This window comes from Myodes glareolus, chromosome 16 (assembly GCF_982192425.1).
Source record: "Myodes glareolus chromosome 16, mMyoGla1.1, whole genome shotgun sequence".
In the NCBI taxonomy this organism is placed as follows: domain Eukaryota; kingdom Metazoa; phylum Chordata; class Mammalia; order Rodentia; family Cricetidae; genus Myodes; species Myodes glareolus.
In genome coordinates, this window is record NC_142041.1 from 57,508,849 (window position 1) to 57,530,641 (window position 21,793).

The 21,793-nt window shown below is 40.9% G+C and overlaps 1 protein-coding gene across 1 annotated transcript in view; it reads left to right on the forward strand.

Annotated features, from left to right (window-relative positions):
- Window positions 1–17,673, forward strand: part of Prex2 (phosphatidylinositol-3,4,5-trisphosphate dependent Rac exchange factor 2) — a 280,846-nt gene extending 263,173 nt beyond the window's left edge. Inside the window, exons 38-40 of the mRNA XM_048420638.3 lie at window positions 3,411–3,513; window positions 10,069–10,136; window positions 16,577–17,673. Coding sequence (XP_048276595.3) covers window positions 3,411–3,513; window positions 10,069–10,136; window positions 16,577–16,622 — 217 coding nt within the window. The 3' untranslated portion in view covers window positions 16,623–17,673. The remainder of the gene's footprint in view (window positions 1–3,410; window positions 3,514–10,068; window positions 10,137–16,576) is intronic.
- Window positions 17,674–21,793: the final 4,120 nt, after the last annotated feature.

The following is a 21,793-nucleotide window of genomic DNA, read 5'->3' on the forward strand; positions in this document are numbered from 1 at the left end:
ACACATGTAACCCTCTGGCTGGTGTGGCGGGCATTTGTAATTCCGGTGCTGGAGTGGGGTGGAGACAGGCGGGTCCCTCAGGACTGCCGGTCATTTATGATACCCTAAGAAAGCTCCAGATTCCAGGGAGAGAGCTGTAGTAGGAGGCCGCTTGTTCATTTCCTGGCTGCCCAGACTGCCGAAATAACAACACAGAAACTATATTGTTTAAATCACTGCTTGGCCTATTTGTTCTAGCTTCTTATTGGCTAGCGCTTACATCCTAAACTAGCCCATCTCCATTAATCTGTGTATTGTCATGTGGCTGTGGCTTGCCGGGTAATGTTCCATCCCCAGCGTCTGTCTCCAGTGAGGCTACAGGGCATCTCACTGACTCTGCCTTCTTTCTCCCAGCATTCAGGTTAGTTTTCCCCGCCTAGCTAAATTCTGCCTTGCTATAGGCCAAAGCAGTTTTTTATTCATTAATCAATACAAGCAACACATAGACAGAAGGCCCTCCTACATCCAAAAACAAACAAACGAAAAACAAAAAAACCAAAGTAGAAGGCTCTTGAGAATCAACAATTATGTTTGACTTTTAGCCTCCACATGAATATGCATGCAAACACGCACACAAACTCACACACATAACACATGCACACCGTGCACACATACACCTCACACAAAGACTCCTAAAACAAACTAATTCTTCAAAGTAATTAGACCCATTAGCTGTAGTTTATCATTTTAAGTGCATACAAAATTGGAATGAATTGGTTCTAGTTTCAACATAGGATGTCTAGAAATGTGTTAGTCATAAGTGCATATACACTGTCCTGGTTCTGTTTCCGTGGGGAACCAGCAAGTCCCCCGTGATATACCACCCCACTAAGTATGTGTCCTCCCAAGTATAAGGCAGGATCTGAATCTCGACTATCTTATTATTGAGGCCATGTGGGGACTTTCTTCACTGTACTTATGAAGTATTTGCACACTACTCTGTGACATTGATAATTTGTTTTAAAGTTGCACATTTATATCATGTAATATAAATTTTAAGTTCCTTTCATGTCAAAGGAAAAAAATAAGCCTAGTGAAGTTTTTGTTTGTTTTTAATAACAATTAGAAGGAACTACAAATTTGAAGGCCCATATTTTTCTAAGATGGTGCAAAAATATAGAATTTTTAAAATTTGTCTATTATTGAAAGCAGAAATTATTCTAGAAGGGAGATAGTGTACCGCTTCCTACTGAGTAAGATTTGCTCAGCTCCTGGCCTCTCAGATGTCCTTTCTTTTGCTTGTCTGGAGTTTGAAGCTCAGCCTTTGTGCTAGTCAAAGCACTGATAAAATCCAGTGGTGTCTTATGAAAGCACACAGTTTTTAATAAAGGCGTGCATACCCACGGGAGATATCCACATGCCACTTTCAGGAGTGGAGTGTTTCAGAGGCAAAGAAAGAACTGCTGGACTTTACCACCTGACATCCAGATGGAAAGAGTTGAGAAAAGACAAAAGGTGATGCGGCAAATCATGGCCTCTCCACTCACAGAGCTGGGAGCTCCGTGCTCGGCTTCTCTGCACATGTGCCACTTAGGGTGCTGGGCTGCTGAGTGTCATGCATGGAAATATGTGTGTCAGTGAGCCTGGCAGGCTGAATGGCAAACCAGCAGTATTTCCAATGTTTGCATAATCTTTTTTTTTTTGAAAAAAAAATGTCCTTAAAAGTTTATTTTTGTTAATCATGAGCCTTCATTAAAACACACACAGCATATTTTTTGATTGGCTGGGAAAAGAAAACACACACACACACACCCATTTGAAGATCAGTTTTTCTCTAAGTGATATGTCATTGGTTCCACATGTGCTATCTTAGGTCTCTGATGCCAGCACTTGGGAGGCGAAGCAAGAGGATTGCTTTGAGTTTTAGACCAGCCTGAGCTACATAGTGAGTCACACTAGGCCAGCCGGTGTTAAATAATTAGACTCTGTCTTGAAAGATGGGGGGTAGGGAGCAGTGAGGAAGGGAGGGAGAAACAGATAGAAGAGATAACTAACACTTGGATGCCCCCTGTTTGACTATATTGTTGGCTACATCGATAGCCCCGTTGAACTAAAATCTTTTCAATTCTCTGGCCGCCATTTCCTGCTGTGTCCCTATTTACAATCTGTAAAATGAGAACTAAGTCAGTGTGAAATGATTAAGAAGGTTGCTGACAAAAACCCTCTCTGTGTCTGCGTTTGCAGCAGAAGAGGCAAGCCATGCCTTATCGGGAAAGTGCAGATATGTCTCAGGATTAGAAAATGAAATTAAGATTTTTTTTTTATTTCTTGAGCTTCATTCAGCTGGTGAAATGAGCATTGTTGATTAAACCGTTAGGGTTAACAGATTTAAAGTGGAGCCGAGAACACCTTAGTGAGGACAAAAAGGTTGTAGTCTGTTGAGGAGGCAGGCAGTTAAATGAGATTGATTTTCTTTTTACATGAACCGTCAGGTACATTGGTTGTCCTTTGGTGGCCTACGGGTTCATGGACAATAGTGCGTGAGACAATTCGGATCAACTCTGACACTAAATACTTGTGAACATTGTGTCCATCTAGAAGCTAATTATGTAACTTCAGACCATCGACTTGTGAGCAGTCCAGAGAAATTCTCGGCAGTGGTTATGAGCAGTAACTCTTGGAGTTGTTTATTGGTCAGAGAAACTTAGCATGCTCCTCCTTAGAGTGATGTGTGATCATATAGCCCAGCCTTGGCAGGGTCTTTTTCATATTATAAATGGTTCTTTTAAATCCCCTCCTTCCTCTTAGACAATCAGTAAAATCCACCAAATGTATTGGGATTCTGTACCACGATCTCATAACTAAGGATTAGTCATATTTCTTCATGTATGAGCACCTACATTGTTACTTGGTGTTTCTTAAGGTCATTAGTAGAAGAAATTCCTGGACAGATCTAGAAAAGTTCCTTGTTAGTTAATCCCATCCCTGCAGAGGCTGAAGAGGTGATCATGAGTTTGGAGTCACTCTGTGCTAAGCCATAAGACTGTGTTTCTAAAAACCCAAGCCAAAATCTATTAACTGCCAATATTTAGAAGAGGCTAAATTAAACAGTATTTTTTCTAAATGATATGTATTATTAATAATATATTTATTTTTTTATTATGAATATAGTTATTCAATTTTCTATGGTAAAGTCCTCTTTTATACATAGTACACATAGGTTTATTTTAGATTTAAATTCTTTAACCTATATCCCCAGTAATATATGTGCCTCTGTGACCTCCTTTTAAACAGGAATTCCATGGAGAGGAGTCAGTATTGGATTCTGAGTAACTTGGCGTTTGGCTGGTTTCTGATGACATTGGTAGCTCCAGTTTCTCTAGGAATGGCTCAGTGGGTCTGACCATGACTTCCATTGCCTTGGTCCACAGGTGCACGCTGAGTGTGACACTGGAGCAGGCCATCACTCTAGCCAGAAGTCACGGGCTGCCGCCTCGATATATTATGCAGGCTACTGATGTGATGAGGAAGCAGGTAAGTCCCTCCCTCCCTCCCTCCCTCCCTCCCTCCCTCCCTCCCTCCCTCCCTCCCTCCCTCCCTTCTGTGTTAGGGAGTTATTTGCCAGGACCTGGTTTGCCTTTGCTCATTTATCAGGTGTCTTATGGGTCTCTGTATGTGATGAACACTTTTCTAGGCAATTGACTCTGAGTAAGTCATGACTGGGAAGAATGACCAATGAGAAGATAGTACAGACACCTAGTCCAAGCGTGGACAATTTCAAAGAGGATTTCTGTGCTGGGTCACCTAGCAGTAAAAAAGGGAAATGGCCACACAAAACAAGAGGGGACTGGGTTTTTAGCAGTATCAAAATAAAGGATGTGTGGTGCTTCTATAAACTGTGGGCAATTTAATAAGCCTGGGAAGCAGTTCAGGAGGGGCCAAAGAAGAGGAGGAAACTAAGGGCCCCACTAGTTTCTGCGATCTCTTTAAGCCTTCCATTCCATGATAAGATGTGTCCATCTTCCTAAGGATAAAGTCTTCACCTCAGAGTTTCCATTAGAACTGAATATGAACCTTTCAACTGTCTTTCCATCACCAGAGACTTTACTCTCTCTGTGTTCTCTTTTAAATAGAACGAATTTCCTAAACTGTAACCCAATAACATTTGAAGAACCAAGGTAACTTGGTCTTAAATTGTTTAAATTCTTTTTTTAAATTTATTTGTTCTTTATTTTTCCATTCAAAAATTTACACTTCCTCCCCTTCTCCCAATTCCCTCCCGCTCCCCCACTCACCTTCCACCTTCCTCCTCCCTGCTTGAGAGAGGACAGGGACCCCTGACCTGTGGGAAGTCCAAGGCTCTTCGCCCTACATCCAGGCCTAGGAAGCTGTGCATCCATATAGACTAGGGTTCCGAAAAGCCAGAACATGCTGTAAAAACAAGTCCCAGTGCCTTTATCAATGACTTCTCAATCAGCCCTCATTGTCAGCCACAATCAGAGAGTCCGGTTTGATCGCATGCTTGTTCAGTCCCAGTCCAGCTGGATTTCGTGAGCTCCCATTACAACAGGCACACTGCCTCAGTTGGTGGACCAACCTCTTGCGGTCCTGACTTCCTTGCTCGTCTTCTCCTTCCTTCTGTCCTTCAACTGGACCTTGGGAGCTCAGTCCATTGCTCTGATGAGAGTCTCTGTCTCTCTCTCCATCTGTCGCCGGATGAAGATTTTATGGTAAATTCTTTTTTAAATGCACTGGCTTCCATTGTTCTGATTAGAAATAAACATAAAGCAAAGAAAGCCAGCCTACAAACCACAATTCCAGAGACCTTAGACAACAATACAGACACTAAGAGAGACTTACGTAGATCTAATCTACATGGGAAGTAGAAAGTATAAAAAGTAGAGATCTCCTGAGTAAATTGGGAGCATGGGGACCTTGGGGGAGGGTTAAAGGGGGAGGCAGGGAGGGGAGCAGAGAAAAATGTAGAGCTCAATAAATATCATGGAAATAAATAAATAAATCTTTAAAAAAGGAAATAGAATTGAGATAGTTCAAAAGACATTTAAGCAGTGATAAGAAAAATAAAAGTCATAAATTTTTTATATTTTCTATCATAGTCCTTTAGCCTGCTGCAATAAAAACTGACTTGCCTTGAGTTATTTGCGACAGTGACTTCATTAGATATGATTTTGTAATTATAACCAGTTTATTCATTAAAACATTACTTAGGCAAACATAAGCATTGTCAACCCCCCTGGGAATTGTTCCCAAGATTTCTCTATGCAAGGTCAAGCTAGCCAGTGAAGAAACAGATGGAAGAAGCCAACAGGGAGCTAGCTCCTGCAATGCCCATTGCAGCCCCAGTGAGTGGGCATGCCTTGATTCTTCCGCTTTTGGAATCCTGGCATAAAACTTGACAGAGTGTAACTTAGAAAATCATGCAGGGACTGGTAAAATAAAGTTTAGACCCACTAGAAGAATGCTACATTTGCAAACCGCCATATGATTTAGGAAGAACTTGGGGAAGTAGATGCACAAATTCTGCTTTAAAAAACAAATCAAGACAAGCTTGTAAATTGTCACATCAGAGGTGGGATTTAGGTTAGAAGCCAGAGCAGAAGGGTGGATGAGGTCTTCTTTGATTTTTCTGTGTTATGTTCAGATTATATACATGGGGAGCGTTGGAAAAGCTACCTCACAATTATGACTTTCAAGGAGAAGGAGCTAGAGTGAGCCTCTAGCAATCATTCCACTACAGAGTTATTCTGAGTTGATTCCGCATGCATTCCTACCTGTGGGTCTGAGTAACCATAAACCTCTGTACTGTCTTTAATCATTAAAATGAAAATGGACATAGAGAAACCTCTGTAATGGCTTCAATCATTAGAACAAAAATGAACATAGAGAAGCTAAAGAGAAGTTAATATACACGTGTGCGACTTCACTGCTACCAAGTTCATTACAAGCATGGTATGCATCTGTAGTATTGATATTGGATTGTAAAATAGAATCAGAAAGATTGGGAAGTCAGGCAGATTGTATCACTCTTTCATTCTCTCTGTTTTTTATAACTGGGTTGAGAATAGGTAGCTTTCTTCCTTTGAGGCTAGTTCCTTAGCTCCAGGCTGTGTAACCTACAGGGCAGAGAGAGCTGGAAGACACAGTGTATTGTACAGAGCAGAGAGAAGTGAAGGCCTGATTATCTCTCCCTGTGAAAGATTGCAGAGCCTCGGGCCCTCTCTTTGGGAATCAGACTGGTAACCTGATGTCCAACAGATCATCTTGCTGTGCTCCTGTGGGCGAGCATCTTTCTTCAGGCATTGGGCATTGGCAGGTGGTGAGAGATAGGTGGCTGGTGCCAACTCCTCACACGTGGTCTCCAAGAGGCTACAGTGCAAGTCTGTTCAGTAACCTGGCATGGCTTTTCCTCTTTCTCCCTTTGGATGGGACGGCTTAGCCATTTAAACTTAACCTTGGAAGGAACGGCGCTTAAACATTTTTTTATCCTTACTAAGTTTTGAAGTATTAGAACTATTTTGTTATTGAATTTTGTTGTGGTGGTTGTTTATTGAGTTTTTGAGACAGAGTCTTATTCCGAAGGCCTGTCTAGCCTAACTTGTTAGCAGACTTACTGCCACAGTTATAGTCATGAGCCACCACACTGAACTTACATTATTAAATTTGAAACATTATATATTATGCTATTATACTTTATTTGCTATGCATTGAAGTTGTACAATAAAAATATAATGAATAAATTAAGACTGTCCTTTCATTTTGGAAGAATGAAATATATATACATACATATATATATGTATATATATATTACTTTTAAGGACAAACTGTGTATGTACTTTTCATAGAGGAGTGGTTTGAACTCACTGCTTGAATATGAATGAGAAGGAAGTGTAGTGTATAGCCCTTACAGGTTTCTGGAGTGATTGTAACAGGTTGAACAGTACTTTGACACAGCCAGATGGCTGGCTGCTGAAGAGGAAGATTAAAGTAGAAACTGGCTTTAGCACCAAAAATTTTCAAAAAACTTTCCATGGTATAAGTTATAAATTTTGTTAGTTTTTTAATAGAAACCTGCATAAAAATTTCTTCTTTAGAATTCTAATAAATACTTGGGATCTAAAGTATGCAAAGTTCTCACCTTTCGGGTCACAACATCAAACACTCTTCATGGAGAACAAAACCACGAGGATGAAGAGGTCCTGGTCTTGCCACATGGCAAACACCTGGAGGCCTAATGCCATCACATAAACACTGGCAAAAAAAAAAAAAAACCACTAGAGCAAAACAGCCTGTGGATACATGGCAAGCAGGACAGGGAGCATGTCAGCACACTGTGAGCCCAGCCTCTGGACATAGGACAGAAAACATGCCAGCAGACTGTGAGCCCAGCCACTGGACAGGGGCAGGGAGCACGGCAGCAGACTATGTACCCAAGCTCTGGACACAGAACAGGGAGCACGCCAGCAGACTATGAGCCCAGCCTTGGACACGGGACAGGGAGCATGCCAGCAGACTGTGAACCTGTTGGTGGCTAGGACCTGAGCCTGTACCTTGTGTGTAGTAAATGCTTAAATGAAGTTTGTTCACTGAGTTACCTCTAACCAGGGTAAATGGGCAAGTGCATTGGCAGAGGCCACACTAGTAACTAGGAGCAGGCTCTCATGAGCTTAGCCGTGCTATTTGAATCCGGCACTAGTTCTGATTAACTAGATTCATTTAGGGCAGGGTTTTTGCTTCTCAATTCCTTAGTTTCCTTGTGTTTCAGTCAGAGGTAGTAAAAGCACTTTTTGCTAGTATGTTTGTGAGGATTAAAGAACCAGTATATATAACTTGTTTAAAACCATACCTGAGATGTCAAATGACCAAGGGGGTGTTAATAATGACCATGCAGTATTTTTGGAATCTTGAGAATAAACACAGTGTAGACAGACAAAGGGCTAGGGAGGTTATCTGGGCGGACAGGTGCAGCATGAATAATGGTGTGAAAATACAAATAACTAACAATTCAAATGCATGGAGAATTATAGAGATGAATACAACAGAAAATATGTCGAGTTGTTTCCAGTTATACCAGTTATTTGAAAAGCATTCTCTTAATTACTTAATAAAATTACACAAGAATCATACATGAATAGTGTTCCCTCCAGTTACTAAACTTATTTTTGGTGAAGGTATGATCTAGACATTCAGAAACCAATTTTTGTACATATCAGAATTGAAGCAACCAGCAATGGTTAAATAAACAAGGAAAGATAGCTTGTCACTGACAGGGAAAGAAGGTACGAATAAGGAAAAAAGAAAAGGCTGAAACTGCCAATAAACTCTGTGGCATTTTAGTGGTTGCTAGTATGACCTAATAGATATATCCAACACACATTCACACGCACACTTACGTGTAAGCAGTATTGCATGCATATATTGGGCATAGATGTAGAGAGAGAGAGATGCGTGTGAGCTTGTTTGTTAGTAAACTACCCTGTCTACTAAAAAGTTCTCAAAGCAGCTTTTTGCCAACAGTAACAAGCACACATAGTATCTAGATCTTGTCTTCTAAACAGGAATTGGAAGGAAGGAAGAAAGAAAAGAAGGAAGGCAGGAAGAAAAGAAGGAAGGAGGGAGGTTGGGAGGGAGGGAAGGAGGTTGGGAGGGACGGAGGAAGTGGTAGTGTGCAAGAACAAATGGTAACGTATTTGCTAAGATGAGAAGACTGTCCTTTAGATACCAGGCAAAAGCAGGCATTGACACATAATGAAGATATATCAAGGTGCACAAGAACTCAAAACTGTCAGTACTCATAACCAGAGCAATCTGAGGGAAAAAAATTATGAAGAACCGCCACCTCAATTATAGAGTTACTGTGGTCATGGTGTTTCTGACAGCAATAGAAACCCCAAAACAGATAATACATACTAATGTCTAGTGCCCATCCAAAGTATGAAGGTCGTCAGAGATATGTTCTGAGTAGTTATCATAGGAGCATGAGGCATGTTCACAAAATGCAGCATGAGATTCTGCACTGGAGGATCCTGGACTAGAAAAAGGAGCCTTCCTGGAGCAAGTGGTGGGATCTGAACACAGCGTACCATAATTAATAGCAATATGCTTGTCCTGACTCCTGGTGTTCATAAACCATGGTTAATGGAAATTTTAAGCAGAAGGAACACTTGGCGAAGTGTGTAGAAATCTATTTGGTTCTTGCAGATATTCTCTTAAGTATTCAATGTCTTCAAAAGAAGGAGGACACATTTCTGTTCTTTAATCTCTTCTTGAATGGCCTTTTTGCTGTCCATCTTTCCAGATTTGATTTCATTTCTTAGTTTTATTTTGAGAGAGTCTATCCTTTGGGTTTCTTTTCCTTTTTCCTCAACTTTACTTAGGGTAGTATTGGGTGTGCATTAGGTACTTGGAGCATTTCAGGGTTTTGTTTTGTTTCCCAGCAGCAAACAGTCATAGTTGGGTCAATGTAACTAGTTTCCATTAGGAACCAAATAGTGGTTGAAACTCCATTCATGAAACAGACAGGTTACACGGTCCTTTTTATTGCTGAAGAAGATTGTATTTATGCCACCAACTTTGAGTCAAAACTCTTAGATTTCGTAAATCCACATTCTTATGGCTTATGTAGAAATTCTTTACAACAATTTAGAAGCTGTTTCTTGTGAAACATTATGACACTTAAAATAACTGTCCATCTGAAGAGATGCAGGTATGACTCCTGTGCTAGCATGTGTTTACAGCATGGCTCTGTCCTGTTCTCAATGTTTTAACTGATTAATTGCTTCTGAAGACAAAGACATAAGGTGTGCAAATAAATGGAAATTGGTTAAAGTCACTTCTGAATGAGCCTAAGGCTATAGGATGAATAATAAGTACTTAGAACCATATAGTTGAACTCATAGAAGCATACACAGTGAATGCTTTCAAAATTTTGAAAGCAACCATGTAGTGGTTTTGTTGTATTTCTTTTTAGTGGCCCTTCATGTTAAACAGTATTGGAATAATGCCTCAATTCAGGTTTATTTGAATTAACTCAGACTATTATTGAGCTAAAATTATTTCCCTGACTTTCAGGGTGCAAGAGTTCAGAACACAGCGAAGAACTTAGGGGTTAGAGACCGGACTCCTCAATCAGCTCCAAGGTAAGTGTAACCCCATCTCCCCCTTACCCGAGGGCTTGCTGGCCTCCAGAAGTACCAATCACGACATGCTTAGCTCACGCTCAGTGTCATACTGACACCAATTGTAACAAGTTCAATGGGTTAATCCAGTGGGGAAGGTTGGCAGGGACCAATGAATGCTCTGAGACATAAACAGACTTTTTTATTTTGAACACAAATTTAAAAAGAAGAGTCTAAGCAAATACGACTCAAAATGCAATTCATATGTGCCAAATGCCAGTCTACCCTTTCCATTGTCCCTTTGTGATTGGCATGTCCTTCCTCCTGCCATAATTTGCAACCTGTTTAATTCACAAAGCCCATGTCATTCCTGCTTTGAGTTTTGTCAGGCTTCCTGGTATCCTGGGTATCACATTGTAATGCTCCTTTTTTGTGATGTTACCATAACTATTAGAGGTTCTCTGCCCAACCCAAATCTGAGCTCTCGGAAGACAGAGAATATTCTTTCATTTTTATCAGTGACTACATAAGACATCAAATATCTAAATGTATTTCAAGGTCGTGTGACAGAATGAATGAATCAATGAGCTTTTTGGTGGTTCCATCATATTTCTGGTTCACCAGTTATCATATGAAAAGACTCTGACTTACCTTTAAAGTAAATGAACATAAAGAAATCCTTTCCATTTGATTTCCCGTGCTCGGGGTAAGCAGTCATCTATTTTGAAGAGGAGCAATGTTAAATAATTACTCCTACCTTTGGTCATTATTACATGTCTGCATCTTTACAAAAAGTAGGCATCTCCAAGTCTGACTTGGGTAAAATGTTCTTTGTCTTATCGGAGAGAGAATGGCGATTACAGCCATTTATAAAATGATACCTCATTTTAAAAAACTACTTGGGCAGTGAGCGTGCTTTCAATAGGGTAAGCATATTTTCCCCCCAGAAAATAAGTGGGGTTATCATGTTCTGGCTGCATTTATTTTAGTGCTGATTGCCAGCTCTACGTGATCCTCCAGTCCTTCAGAGCTGATTAGATGAGAGTCTTAAGGTTTTTTATGGCTAAGGAATCATTTCACACGAGCGTCTCTCTAGGACCATGAGCAGACGTGGCATATTTGTGTAATAGGCCCACTGCAGTGTTAAAATTCCAATAAGAAAACAAGGTATTTGTAAGGTATTTTCAGCTAGAGCCTTAAACAATAATAAACAGTGGGGTTGGGATAAAGCTTCAGCACCCTGATCAATAAACCAATACCCCAGCTGAGCACAAGAAAACAAACTGATGAACTCAAGCCTTTTTTTATTGGATTATCTTTAAAACACTTGAGATGAAACATAATTAAATGATCCAGCTAGAACATCGACACGTTGTACAAGGGAATAACAGCCTTTAGAGAGAAATAAAAATCGTTTCAAATTTTTATTTACTGTTTCACGCATTCTGTAGATTTTTATCAGGGAAGTACAGTGTGTGTTACTGTTGCCCCAGGGAGGATAGTAGCCCAATACAAAAGTGCCTATGGTCCTGAAAGAGCTTCCACTTAAATGAAATGTGTGATTGGGGACATAACCCAGTGGTGGAGTACTAGTATGTTTGCCTGGAATGTACAAGAGCCAGGATTGGATTCTCAGTAAGGAAGAGACAGGAAAAGGGGGAGGGAGGAGGAAAGGAAGCAAGAGAGAGAGGAGAAACCAAAAGAGGAAAAGAGTGGAGAAGAGGGAGTAGAGGAGAGGAGAGAAGGGGGGGAGGGATAAAAGAAAAGAGAGGAAGGGAGAGGAGGGTGCAGGTAAGCCACTGTGAGAATACAGAGGCACACTGAGGCCTTGGATCCCTCCTGAAGGGAACCAGCACTTTCCTCAAAGACAGTTAGCAGGAGGACACACTTGTTCTCAGGACCAAACTATCCACTGGCAAAGCTGGCAAAATATTTCTAGAAAGTTCATTCTTAGAGGTCTAGTGAGCTATCTCTGCCTGAGATTTTATTTGGTTCAAATCTCCCAACTGATGTCCATCATTGTATCCCTAACATCCACTTTCTTTCTATATTATTTTATTATTATATTATTTTCACTCAGCAAACATATACTGACATCTATGGATTGTCTGTTATGTGTTTGGGAGGGGCAGACCTTTGGGTTAAAGCAAGATGAGAAGATTCCTCACCTCTATGACTAATGGGTGACTGATTAAGGGTGACGAAGAGTGTAGCTGGAAATGTAGAGAGAAGACAGACAGGAAGACACGTACAGGAATAAGAAAGAGCTTTCATTTTAACTTGGAAAAAAATCACAGTGGCATTCCTCACCTTCATGTGTGGAAAATTTGAATCTTGGGGCCTTCTTATGTGACACCGGGGTGGTCCGTCGGAGGACAGGGCCTTCTCAGGTGACACCAGGGCAGTCCATCAGAGGACAGCTAGTACTGGAGACATGTTTGAAAGGATAGCAAGAAGAACCAAGATGAAAAGACAGACACTTGGAGGCATCATTGATAGCCTTTGGATGGAAACTGGAGAGGAATTAGTGAGAAGGAACATTCTAGAATGACATTCTATCTGGATAAAAGGAGTTAATAGTCTCTGCCCTGGAACAGGGAATACAGAGAGAAAGAATATGCACTGGACAAAGATGGTGACCTCAGCTTGGTCACACTGAGATATGGGCTGCTCAGTCGACAGGTCTGGTGTTAAGGCAGACCTACCATCCTGTGAGCTGCAGGTCAGTGCAGACCTGAGTGTTAGTACCTGATGGGAGGGAAGGTTACGGATACCACGGCTGACATTGGTGTGAAGAGCAGCAGAGGAACAGGATGGAGGATGAGCAGTCTGCAAAGGTAAACAGGGTGGGAGTTCTGGAATTCACAAAGGAGGAAGCGGCCATGGCCACCACACATGAAGAGTGACCATCCTGATTCATGGAATCAGTATGTTGCGTCATCGAGTACTGAAGTTGAACTATTTTAGATAGATTGGTTGTAGGTCCTGGTATGTAGCTTTCCTGAACATCGTGGCTACTCTGCTTCAGCACTATATGTTTGAGATATGTCAGGAATGGCCTTTGATAGTAAGATGTCAACACACATGTAAGTGTGTTCAAGGAGCAGGTCACATGGACATAGACAAAGCCACGCATACATGTGTGCATGTGCGCGCACATGAGTTTGTGTGTGTGCATGCCTGTGTGTGTGCACGTGCATACAGGTGTACATGTGCATGCTTGTATGCATGTGTGTGTGTGTGTGTGTTTGTGTGTGTGTGTGTTAAGCACCACTCATATGAGGTAGGCTTGGAGAAAGTCCTACCTAGCTCTGGCTTTCCTTTGTGCCTTATGTTAGTGTGGTAGTAACGAGATTTTCACCAAGAACCAATGTCAGAGAACCACGTAAGGCACACTGGTCTTATTTCTGTGATATTGTAAATCTGAAACCATTGTGCCATGAGAGTTTGACTTCTTTTGTGTAATTTAGGGGCAGTACATATTAATATCTGAAAGAAAGAGGGTAAATTAAGTCCCAAGTCCGATCTCTTGTTCTCCACAGAACCTTTTGTAGTAAGCTGTGTGTGTGCATGCACATGCATGTGTGTCTCTCTGTGTGTGTATGTTTGTGAGTGTGTGTGTGTTTTTCTCTGAGATTCTAATTTCTCATCTGTTCCATGGGAGAACTGCTGAGACACAGTTTATTTTAACTATGGAAGAGGTTCTGTAGTCCCCATTAGAACATGTTGGAAGGTAAAGGGTATGGTGTAGACAATGAAGTTTGGGGACGCTGCTTGATGCAGCAATATAAGCCCAACAAGGAAGAAGAGCAAATGGAGCCAGGACAGCCCTCATTCATGCAGAGGCTCTGGTGCCAATGTGTGGGATAATAGCTTCACATGTAGGGCCAGCAGAAGCCCCCCATATTGTCCCCATATTTAGCTTCCCAAAGCAGAAGTCAGAGTGCAGCATTAAAGTCCAACTCTTTACCTACTATATTTCACCTCCCAAATTCATCTGCCTGTGCTACACTCCCCGAGCTGTACAGTTTCCATTGCAAGTGTGTCTGAACTCAGATAACCCTGAGTCACTTCCAAGAAGCCTCACAGCAGCTGAAGCTTCCCAGCTCAGAGCTATTATTGCATTTGGTGACTTCAGGGAATAGCCTTTGCTCCAATTTGCAAGGCAGATGTTTCAAAGACTCATCTCTCTGCTAGAATTGGTCGTATTGGGCACAGACATGCAGAGGGAGGCAATAGAATGTGATAGGTAGGACATTCTCCACCAGCCCTCCCATTCCTGTTCTGCCTGCTCTCAGGCCTCTGTACTTTGCCACTATGGAAATAGGACGGTAGAAATTGAGAAAGAAAATAACCTTCTGATTGTTCTGTTTTCCCAGTCCCAGGAGGCAGCTTGAAGCAGCATCTTGTACTTCAGCTGTAGAAGAATCTTCAAACTACATCAGTTCAATTTAATGTGTTCTTTTCTCTGGGAAGACAAAACAAGCTTTTTAGTTTTCTTCTCCTCTGTGGAGACCACCTTTAAGCCACCTTTTAAGCATGAAGTGCTTTGTGCAAACCTCCAAAGACAGTAACTTCTGGCTCCCAGTCTTATAAAGTTCATTTTATTAACCAGACTTGCAATTTGCTATTAAGTCATTCTCATTTCTCTCCTCTGGTTTAGAATTAGCATGGTTTTATATGTCACAGGGAAAGGAAATTTATAGTTTGCCTAAGTGACTAACAATGCTTTTAAGTTCTGTTTGACTTACAGTGCAAAAAGGAATAAATATTTCCTTAGTGACCCCTGTTTGAGTCACTTTCAAAAATCTGGAAGATTGGGGAGTTGAGACTGGGAGTATAGCTTAGTGGCAGAGTGTAACTTGAGGGCCTGCTTGTTCGGCCATTCCCCCAGCCATTTTATTCCCAGAGAAAATCACACAGAGGTCTCCATAAGATTATAAACCGATTGGCCCAATAGCTCAGGCTTCTTATTAACTCTTGTAACTTATATTAACCCATTATTTTTATCTATGCTTGCCACATGGCTCGGTACCTCTTTCAGTGGGACAGGTCACATTCTGTTTCTTTGGTGGTCTGGGCAGGACTCGGGAGGAATGGGTTTCCTCCTTCCCAGAATTCTCCTATTCTCATCACCCCACCTCTACTTCCTGTCTGATTGACCTGCCTATACTTCCTGCCCGGCCAATCATTTAAAACGTGATTGACAGAATACAGACAATTCTCCCGCATAGAGCACATGCTTAGCAACTATAAAAGCCCTAGATTCCATCCTTAGCAGCCACACACAACACCCCTGACAACACACACACACACACACACACACACACACACACACACACACAAAAGATGTATTAAAACTGAGTTCTGCATTTGAAATACTAGCCCAATGTACAAAGCAGGACAGTGTAGGCTTAATTCCTCCTAAGGAGAACAAGCACTTTAGCTCAGTCTCTAGATCAGTGGTCCTCAACAGTGGGTCATAGTCACTTTGGGGGTCACACATTAGATAGCATGCATACCAGATATTTACACTGCAATTCATAACAGTGGCAAAATTGTAGTTACAATAGTAAATAAAGTTTTGAGTAGCAATACATAATTTTGTAGTTGAGGAAAATATTAAAGGCTTGAAGTATTAGGTAGATTGAGAGCCCCCATTCTAGCTGTACTGTAAGGAATACATGTGGCCTTGAGGTCACTAGGATTATCCGGCAGTATTTTGTTCCCTTTTGCTTTGGTTCTCCAGTTAGCTTTTAGCCACTCTAGCCAACTCGTGTAAAACTAATGAGTTCTCCTGGGCTGTGGGTTACTCTGTTGTGGTCTCAAACAACTAGGGCTGGATGTGAAGGAGCATGGCCCAACCTCTCTACCTGGAGCTCCCACTGACAGGTGCCTGGTGGCTGGCTAGAGGAAAATCTGTAGGTCCCCAAGAGAGAGAGACCACATCACTGCAAGATATCTGTGGTGGACAAGGTGCTACCTGTCATAATGACACTGCTGCCTGCATTCAAGGGATAGATTTTACTATCAGAAAAGGAAACAGACAGCCTGGAGCAGAACGGCAGCTTCTAAAAAGGTGATTCTCAATCTGTGGGTCATGACCTATTTGGGGGTCATATCAGATTTCCTGCATATTAGGTGTTTACATCACAATACATAGCAGTAGCAAAACTATAGTTATGAAGTAGCAACAAAATAATTTTATGGTTGGAGGTAAAAGCAAAGTGCTGGTTAATGAGTGGTTTTCTAAACATGCTCAAAGAAATGGAAGTATTTTCTGAATCAGAGGCCCACATTTCTGGTACAAGCTGATTCATATACAGTGTTCTGTGACCCAGTCAGTGTGGTGATGGCTGATGGAGCCAAGAAGTTATTTAATGTATCTGTTCTTCCAATAAAAACACTCTGGTGAGGATGGTGTTCTAATTGATTGCCATACTGTCCTGTGTCTTTTCTAGGCTATATAAGTTGTGTGAGCCACCACCCCCAGCTGGAGAAGAATAAACGTTCTCAAGAGCCAAGCAGGCAGAAGCTTCCGAATGCTGACCAAGTCAATGTTCTCCACTGAAGAGAAAGAGATGCGTATTTAAGATATAACCCTCCCCACTCCCCCGTGTAAATAACTGATATTTGGTTCCCTTTGGATATTTATGTTGGGACTAGCAGTTCATTCAGACAATCCAGACTCTCACTCTATATACTGACATTACATATTCATCTGAGGGCAAAATTCAGTGCTGGAACTTAGAGGGAAAATATACAGTGATAAAAGATGAACAGTTTTGGTCCCTTTCTCATTCATTAATTATTGTGTATTTGTTCTTAACTTCCCCACTGGGCACATGTAATACTTAACAGTTCTTCCGGAAGAAGTCTGTCACTCAAAGTGATGGCCACACTCTGGAAGCCAGCATACAGAGAAGTTATGGACAGTGTCAATTGGGAGACACAGGTTTCCGTCTCCTGCCTGAGCCACACAGAAGCACGTGTACGGGAGGTAGGAAATTACACACCTCCGCTTCTTCTAAGGTGCCTTAGGAGTGAAGAAAGGTGAAGATTTCTTGACTTCTTCCCTGTCAAGTCTGCTGTCTCTCTGTATGAACATTCCAACAGGCGGGTGCTTCTGTAGATCTCTGCAGTGAGTCTTGAATACTGGCTGACGGCACCATTGATGGCTGTGGGCAGGGTTGGGGAAGGGAAAGGAGTGAGTGAGGAATAAAAAGAATCTATTTGGAAACTCAACCTTGAACTAAGACAACCTTAATTTTATTAAGTCTTCCTGTGAGATGTCAGACACAATAATACACCATGTGGAGTATTTTCTATAAAGTTATATCAATAAGATGTGAAAATAGATTTATTTGTTGTACTTTGAAGGGCCTTTAGCGAAGAACCTTGATAATTTATGCAACTTAGGTATAGACTGTATTCATTCTAAAGTATACTCTATAAACATTCCGTGTCGCTATACGAATATTGTTTTTATCACCAGGAGTAGATCAGTATTGGTTTTAAATATATAATTTTAAAAATGATTAAAATATCCTCACTGTGATTATGATAGAGTTGTGTTTTGCTTAATGACAGGGATAAACTGTGCCCTTAGGTGCTACACTCGCTGTGCACATGCCATGGAATGCACTTACACAAGCTGAGAGGATGGTGTGTCCTATGGAGCCATCTCCTATAGGCTGTCCATCCCTGACCCAAGGTCACTGTGCAGCACGGGACTGTGAGTGGATACAGGCTAAGCATATGAACTCCTTACCAACTACAGTTTTGGCAAACTATTACTCAGTCGTACTTTATAAACTTTGGAATGACTTTCAGATTCTCATTAAAATCTGTATTTACTGCCAGTGATATATTTAATTAAAATACATTCCAGAGGCATGGGATATATGTGTTCTACTAGTTAAGGTGAAAATTAATGAACAGAGCACCTGACATTTTTTTTAATAAATTCATGTGTGACGAACAATAGGGAAAAGGACATCAGCTGCTAAAGAAAGGCCATAGTATTTTGAATTTAATAAAGATAGGACCTACAGTTGCATATTTATATGACATACATGCATAACTTTCAGGAAATCAACCTTCTTGCTGCCATCAGCACACAACGCCGATGCTCTGGTAATTCAGACTGTCCTCTGTTGGAGGTCTGAAGAGTGAGAACTGGTTGACTCACAGACCCCTCCCATCACTTTACTGTTCTTTACTCATCATTCCAGAAGGAAACCTCCATGAGGCTCAAAAGGACTAGGAGACGTGGTTATAGCTCATGGAGTATATTATTGGCCTTGGGACATTTATAAGTTGCTGCATTCTAAGGACCCACTCTATATAACAGAATGTGATCAATTTTATATCTTGAGTTAAACATATTATCTTCGTACACAGCACTTCCTAACTTCAAAATTTTGCTAGTGGTTTATAGTAACACCAATCAATCACTGTGATTTTTTAATGTAGTAGAATTAGAGCCACCATGATTTAGTGTGTACTAAATGGCACCTCTGGTTGCCTAACCCACATTTTATTATTCCGTCTTCACATAGCCTTGTAGCACTGAGGAAAGATGACCTTGTTTTATTATCCACTCCCCATAGCTAAGTTAAAGCAAAGACTAACCCAGACCCATGCACAAGTTCACATGGTGAATACGGTGGAGTCAGAGGTTACCTGGGAAACCTATCTTTTTTATGTATCGTTCTGCTTTTCCTTATTAATGAGAGCCATTATAATACTGACAATTATTTTCTTAGTAAAGTTGCAACTTAATGATGTGTATTGTCATTTAATTATACAAATTGCATTGCAAAATCAAGTGAGAGTATGCAAAATGCCCTTAATGTATGAGAACTATAGACTCTCCTTGGCATTTTCCATTCATAATTGAGGAGTCTACGTAAGTATTGCAAGCCAGGAGTAGTACATTGTATAAAACTTGACTATAATTCCAAAACTGATAACAGTTAAAAAATCTTCAATAGGTAAATGTTAATTTTTCAATACTATAATATATGGTATTCTTTTGACATTGGATTATCAGAAGGCCTTGGGATTAGGACACACTTGCTTTAATGTTGCGCTCTCCTCTGTGACCAGTGTTTATTGACAAGATACTAAAAAGGTCTGCTAACTGATCTTCCAACTTCAGTATGTGGACATAGGCCACTGTGTGCCCACCAAGAGATTTCATATCTTACCATGGGAGCCAAATCATGTACTATCTTATAGGTTTCTCTCATTGGTTTCTAGCATTACAAAGTTTAATTTTGTGATACTATGAATATTTGAGAACTAAAAATATATCTATTTCTTACTTAAAGAGAAACACAGACAAAGAGTGAGAATTTCTGTCCCAGATTTACTTGACAGGTTGGGTACTACTGGGCTTCTAGTAGATGTGCTCTCCTATAAACCGGCATCTGGTCTGGAGATTCAAACTGCTTTCTTTCCATTTAGCACACGTTTTTGTAGTGTCTTCAATCACCTATGTATTCAGTAGCCACTCTTCTTGCAGCAAGATGTTCAATTGAAAAAGATGGGGCTGTGGCTAGGAATGTGGTTGAGCCCTTGCCTCGCACATGGGAACCCACATGCTGAGTTATGTTGGCTCTCCTTTAAGGCAGAGGTGGCTCACTCCTGAAATACCAGTACTCGGAGGAGACTCATGCACTAGGATTGCTAGATGTTCGAGGCCAGCCTGAGCTACTGAGTGAATGCGAGGCCACTCTTAAGGGCAGTGTAGATACTGCCTAAGAAGGACAAAGATACCACAGTACATGTTACATGGGAATGGCACTTTTTCTGATTGTATTGATTGTACGTTTGAGCAGTTCAATTCAAAATGACATGAAGTTGACCTTATGCTGCCTTTAACAGTGAAGAAAATCCATGAGAAACACATCCCAGAGTAGGCATTACCTAACCTTAAGCAAACAAAATCCTAGAAAGGAGGTATTAGCTAACTTAAGCTAATGCCCTGTCGTGGGCACAGAGATTTTATAGGTAATACATATATTTACTGTTTTGGAAGCTTTAGGTTGATAGTATATTATTCCATGTAATTAAAGCAAACACATTTCTCTCTCTAACAGTCGCGTCTTCTCACACGAGTCCACACAGCTGTAGTCCTGTGGGAAACAATTCCACATAGCTTAGAAGGCGATGTCTTACTCGCTGTCCATTTATAAAATCATAATATTAAAATGTCAAAGGAATAACCTTGCTTTAAGTCATTTGTCCTTTAAAAAATCTTAAACTAGTTCTAGACTCTTCACACTAGTGGTATTAAAACCAAACTACTAAAGTTGAGGATTTGACTGAATTGCTTCTGAAATTTGGGAAACTTTAGTTTTTAAAGTTTTGTTTTATGTGAATTTTCCTGTTCACCTATAGTTCTTCCTTAGCCAGCTATGATCTCATTAGCATGCATATGCCTTAGTATGTATTTGTATATGTATATTTATTAACCAGTGTTCGGAAATAACCTACTTGTCCTCTGTGTGAGGGCAGAAGATTCCGAAATGGTTTAAGATGACCTAAGTATCAGTTAAGTAAAGTACACTCTACTTTTCCGTATTTGGTGTTTTAGGAGAAGCGTCTCAAGAAAATTTGTACTCTGAAGACGGGGAAATATAAGAGGTGTCTTTACCAACAATAATCCCAGCACAGAAATTTTACCAATGGCCACCATTTTCCTAAGTGTTGCAATTCTATGCTGGTCATAGTGGCCAATGCTTGCTTTCAGAATCCTTGGCTACTTTAATGATTTGCCATTGTCAACACTGTCAGCACTCATGTTGCCAAGCACTACCTGGCATGCAAGGAGATCTCTTAAAGGCGAGCCAGTCTGTGCATCCCTTGATTGTGACCTAGTGGGAAAACTGCTTCACTTGGGACAGTTTCTTCTCTCACAGGGATAGATTCCTGAAGTATACCAAGTCTGCCACGTGATATACAGATACGTGTATGCATGGGTCCTTATACATTATATATCAACTACTTTTATTTTGTGATAATTAACTATAAAAGTTAGATTTGGGAGTTTTATTTTCATAAAAATCTGAGACCGAGTTTATGGTGGCGGTATGATGTCTGTTGTAGACACAGGTGCTGTCTGGGTTTTAGGTGTGCCTGGTGGGAGCGTCTTGTTTGCTGTGTTATTTTGCTATTTATGTGAGCCATATTTTCTTTTTATTTCATTTTTTCCCTTTTGTGATCATAACTGTGACAAATTGTCTGAGATAATTAACTTACAAAGAGTGATGGTTTATTTTACTCCAAGGGTTGGCGGTTCTAGTCCACAGTCAGCTGAAGTCTGTGCAGTGAGTAGCACTTTGGTGAGTAGCAGCTCGTGGCAGGAGAGGATAGCAGAACAAAGCTCCTTTGCTCAGTAGCAAAATCACAGAGATGAGGAAGAGATTCGAGCCCCACCGCTCTTCGAAGGCAGGCCTCCTCAGACACAGGAACCTCACCAGGCTGGCAATTAAGCCCTTAACACAGAGAGCTCTGGGAGACAATGCCAGGGTCCCAACTGAATCAATGTCCAGTCTATCTTATATGTGCTTACCTGGTTTACCATTAAGAAATAGTCTAATGGACATAAATGGTAATTTCTTAAATGATATTTATTAAAAACACTGGGAATACCAGAAAGAACAAGGATT